Source organism: Centruroides sculpturatus, unplaced genomic scaffold (assembly GCF_000671375.1).
Source record: "Centruroides sculpturatus isolate CEXI.00-Female unplaced genomic scaffold, Cexi_2.0 scaffold81, whole genome shotgun sequence".
NCBI classification, from domain to species: domain Eukaryota; kingdom Metazoa; phylum Arthropoda; class Arachnida; order Scorpiones; family Buthidae; genus Centruroides; species Centruroides sculpturatus.
This window is the reverse complement of record NW_019384371.1, coordinates 784,311-789,107: the sequence shown is the minus strand read 5'-3', so window position 1 is coordinate 789,107 and position 4,797 is coordinate 784,311. Positions and strand designations below refer to the sequence as shown.

At 30.7% G+C, this 4,797-nt stretch overlaps 1 protein-coding gene across 1 annotated transcript in view; it reads right to left on the bottom strand.

Moving 5' to 3' along the window:
* Nucleotides 1-4,797, bottom strand: part of LOC111614894 (neurobeachin-like) — a 278,182-nt gene that overhangs the window by 211,443 nt on the left and 61,942 nt on the right. The window contains exons 9-10 of the mRNA XM_023356276.1: nt 2,395-2,541; nt 859-915 (exon numbers count right to left, since the gene is read on the bottom strand). Of these exons, the coding sequence (XP_023212044.1) occupies nt 859-915; nt 2,395-2,541 (204 nt within the window). The remainder of the gene's footprint in view (nt 1-858; nt 916-2,394; nt 2,542-4,797) is intronic.

Genomic DNA, 4,797 nt, shown 5'->3' with positions numbered 1-4,797 from the left:
AGGAAAACGCGACGAGAGAGAGGAATCATATTCAGTCGCAACGTTGACCTCTCCCGCGCCCTTCATTAGGTTTCGAATTGTCACCAGGTGACTATGAGAGACCAATGGAGAGGCGACGACGGTTAAGAAATCTATAAAACCGTGCGACTAAAGGGACAAAGGTTCTTGGTTCGTAGTTCTTGGTTCTTGGTGTTCCTCTCCAGGATTTTTGTGATCCTACTTATCAACCGCGACCAATTCGTCAACTCCTGTGCCTTATTGTCGCTCTCCCGTGACGTCTTAATTTGCACGGATTTGCCGTTCACCAGAGACTTTCGCCGAAGCTGTGCCGCACGCCCCGGGGCTGTCGATCTCAACGTACGACATCGAAGGACCAAACGGAGAAAGTCGGACCGACCCTTGAAGGAACTTTTAATTTGTTCCCCGAGCTGTGTTACGTTGAAAATTTGAAGAACGTTGTAAGAATCTTTTGTAATATAATAAACGGGTTAAAAATGGTAAACCTGTCTCAGAAAGTCATTCTGCGCCCACACGACAGAAAGAACCGCTCGGCTGTCGAAAAACCCTCACCCTAATCGGCTGACCTCACATTACTATATTTTGATAAAGATATTCTAATTATGATTCTGATTTTGATAAAGTTAAAAGTCATACCATTAAAGGCTGTACTTTTTTTTTTTATCACTCTATAAAGCATCTACTATACCTATAATGTTATTCTAAAATTAATTCTTCTTATTATTTATTTTATTTATTTAAAATAAAATAAATAAATATTTTATAGCCATTTTATTATATTTTATATGTAATAAAATGGCTATTAAATTATCTTATATACTCAAAAATTCAATTACTTACCCTACGTAGATTATCTGGTAGGGAGGTGCTGCATTCTCCCTCAAACCGAAATTGGCTCTGCAATTAAAAGATCTTATACAATACTGTATATAGTCATCACTAAATTTCTTTTTTATTACAAATTTACACTTTTTAATGATTAAAATGAAATTATTTTATTTCAACATAAAAAGTTTTCATATAATATATTACTGTAGACTCTTGTACAACACGGGGGATTCATTCCACGTTGTAGGAAATTGCATTATAGGGGACATACATTATTGGACCAATTTATGCAAGTTCTAAATTTTAACTGTTATCGCAAAGGGTCAAAGATTTCCCAAAATTATAGAGGAAGGCAATTGTACAGAACAAGTCTATAATGTTGACAAATTTGCTTTGTATTGGAAAAATGCCCGACAGAACATATATTGCGATAGATGAGACTTCCGCTTCTGGTTTCAAGGCATCAAAAGACAAAATAACTTTACTTTTCTGTTTTAATGCAACTGGAGAACATATAACTAAGCCATCTTTAATTAATAGTACATTAAATCCACTGTAATGAAAAACATAGACAAATCAATGTTTCCTGATCATTGGAGAGCTAATAAAAAAGCATGGATTACATGCAAAATGTTTAAAAATTGGTTTTATAACTGTTTTGTACTGGAGATCGAAGATTATTTACAACAAAAAAATTCTTTAAACTGCTGGCTTCATTATTCATATATAAACACCTGGTAAGTGTATATTTTCACTTTTTTAAACAAAAAATCTGAAACTATGTGAAAATGTAAAATTTATCTTACACATTATACAGGACTGTTTATCGCACTATATGAGTTCTAGTCACATAATTTTCATCGTGTTATATGAATTCACATTATAAGGGAGTCTACTGTATTTAAGAATGATTATGTGAATAAAGTCTTATAAATGATACTCTACAAATAAAATAGTCCAGTAGAGATTTTAAATAAAACTTCTCTCAAAAATTTATAGCACAATTTTTATGTAGTAATAAATAACAAAAAATCATAATAAAGAAAATTTCTGAAAAGAACTTCTGTATCTTCAAACTTTTTTGCTTCAAACTTATTGAAGCAGAAAATACATTGCACACAACTCAAGTACTTTAAGATTTCTAGAAATCTTTTATCATCATCAATGAAAGAAAAAATACAACTTATAAAACTAAAATATTATTCAATAGAATAATCCAACTGTTCAACAACTCTTGGAATTTCAAATGTTTATTCTTGTTCTTAAAAATTGCACATACTTTTTGTTTTTCTTGTAATCTCTGACAAAGATCCTAAAGTTCAACAGCACTTAAGATTTTTATAATAAATGTATCTTCTGATCCAAGCAAACAGACAATATAAATAAAATTATGCCATTTTTTTATAGAAATGGTTTTCTCATTTTATTTAATGTGAAGACTTCTGATATCTCTCTTGAAAAGCAATATGAAAGCAATATTAAAACAAGCATAATGATTATATATAAATATAGAAATGCTATCAAATTTGATAATAATGTTTAAGTTACCTTATAACCTGGACCAAGCCTATGGATGGCACAAATTTGATGCGTGCTCAATGCTTCCCCAAATAAATACATAGCAGACATTTGACCACAAAAAACATGTTCTTCATCCAACTCAGGAGCTGCACCAATATAACATTTATCAAATGGCTATAAATACAAATTACAGATTAAACAATATGTTAATATCACAATGTATAATGATATCAAAATATAAAATTTCAAAATTATTTTTTTAAAATGATTTTACAAGGCAGATTCAATGAATAAGTTAAACTATCTCTTGTATCAAAATTTCTAAAATTCCAAAGTATTAATATATATTACAATATTTACATGTTGCATTTTTCTCCAAAGGCCACAGGATGGCTGCTTGTCCGTCATAGCAAGCAAAAGATACAAAATAGTTTGCCTTAGAACAACATGATGAAATGTTGAGTTGTATATCATCATAAGATTCTTGAGGTTAAAGATTACACCATCCAAAATTCATTGATAACTTATAAATGTTTACTGATCCAATGTCTTGTTACAACAGCTGCATTACACAAATGTAATGCAGCTTTAAACAAATGGAAATGAACAGCAGTAAACCAGGCACCCAAAATTTCCTTTATGGATGAAACATTTGCCAGATTGAAAACTTAGTGAAGGAAAACAGATGTATTAAATTTAGTGCCATTACTGAGGTGTTCACAATCTTAGTGAACTTCATTATACATCATCATCCATGGAAAACTTATGTACCATAAAGTTTATATCCTTTAGATATTAAAACAATATGCCAAACAGCTACCAGATTATATCAGGATACTTTTCCATGAATTATTTTTAATTAATTTATAAATAATTTGTCACTAGAGGAAGGCATTAGGCATCATCTCTTATTAAATTTAATAATTATAATTAAATTAAATAATTTAGAATAATCTGGAAAAAAGGAAGTGGCCTGAAGTGGGAATCGAACCTGCAATTCCCACTTACCTTGTGAACGCATTGCCAGTTATACTAAATAATTGTGGAAAGTAGTCTGATGTAATCCAGTAGTTGTTTGGCTTATTACTAATATATTGAGTGTCGAAATGTTTGTATATGTCTTATATTCAAGATGTTTGTATAAGTATATATATTAACTCTGGCATGATATATATATCCAGGGTTGAGTGATGGCCAGCTGAATGCCATAAGTGAGTGATTATAGGATGAGGACACTGAAGGTGTCCTCAATCAGCACTGTAACTAAGGATGGTTATATTATAATTAAACATATCTGTATGAGATCAGTCTGGAGGCTGGGGTAGTGTAACTAGCAAAGCATCTGCACAGTAAACAGGAGTTGTGGGTTTGAGTCCCACTCTGGGTCGATTCTTTTCTTCCAGATTATTCTAAATTATTTAATTTAATTATTATTATTAAATTTAATAAGAGAAGACACCAAACACCTCCTTCTAGTGACAAAGTATTTATAAATTAATTAAAAATAATTGTGAAAAAAGTAGCTTGATGAAATCCAGTAGTTGTTTGACTTATTACTAATATACAGTGGTACCTCAGGATACGAATGCCCCAGCATACGAAATTTTCAAGATACGACATGAAATTCGAACATATTTTTGCTCCATGATACAAACAAAAACTCACTATATGACGTTACATTAGTTTGCAGTGCCATTTTTTATTCACTTCTGTTCATTGGTCTCGGTCCGCATGTTTGCTTTGTCGTGGAAGGATCTCGCTCGATAAAGGAAATCTTGAAGTATTATTAGAAAGTGACTGATTTTATTGAAAAGAAACATCCCTAAAAAGGTTTACACTAGCTGTATTGCTGCTCAGAGTAATGACATTTGCCTAAGTCATTTTAGAAACATTTTAAAAAGTAGGCAAAGCAAAACCTCTTTGGATAGATATTTTACCAAGTGACCTCTATCCAGTGAAAGTGCTGGTGGAAGTAAAGGAAAGAAAGCAAAAAGCAGTGAATAAAAATTTAAAAAAAAAAAATATATATATATATATATTTATTTCTAAAATATATGACTTCTAAGTGACTTCTAAAAAATATATATATATAAAACAATACTAATTTTTTATCTTTTCTAAGTTATTTTTAAGTTAACTTACATAACATAATATAACAATAAGTTTTAGTATCACTTCCCTTCTCCCTCTCTTCCGCCACCAGTTTACACCTCCAATGTCGTCTATCCTCAAAGGTAAAGTGCAAATAAAACTACATTTTTTTAAACAATTATTATTCTATTTTGTTTATTTATACATTTACAACTACAAAATGCATTTTTCAGTGTTTTCCTTACTATAGTTATTTTTTTTATGTACTACTTAGCTTTAATTTGAGTGTGTTTTTTGTGTTGGAACAAATTATTTGGTTTTACATGTAATCGTATGGGG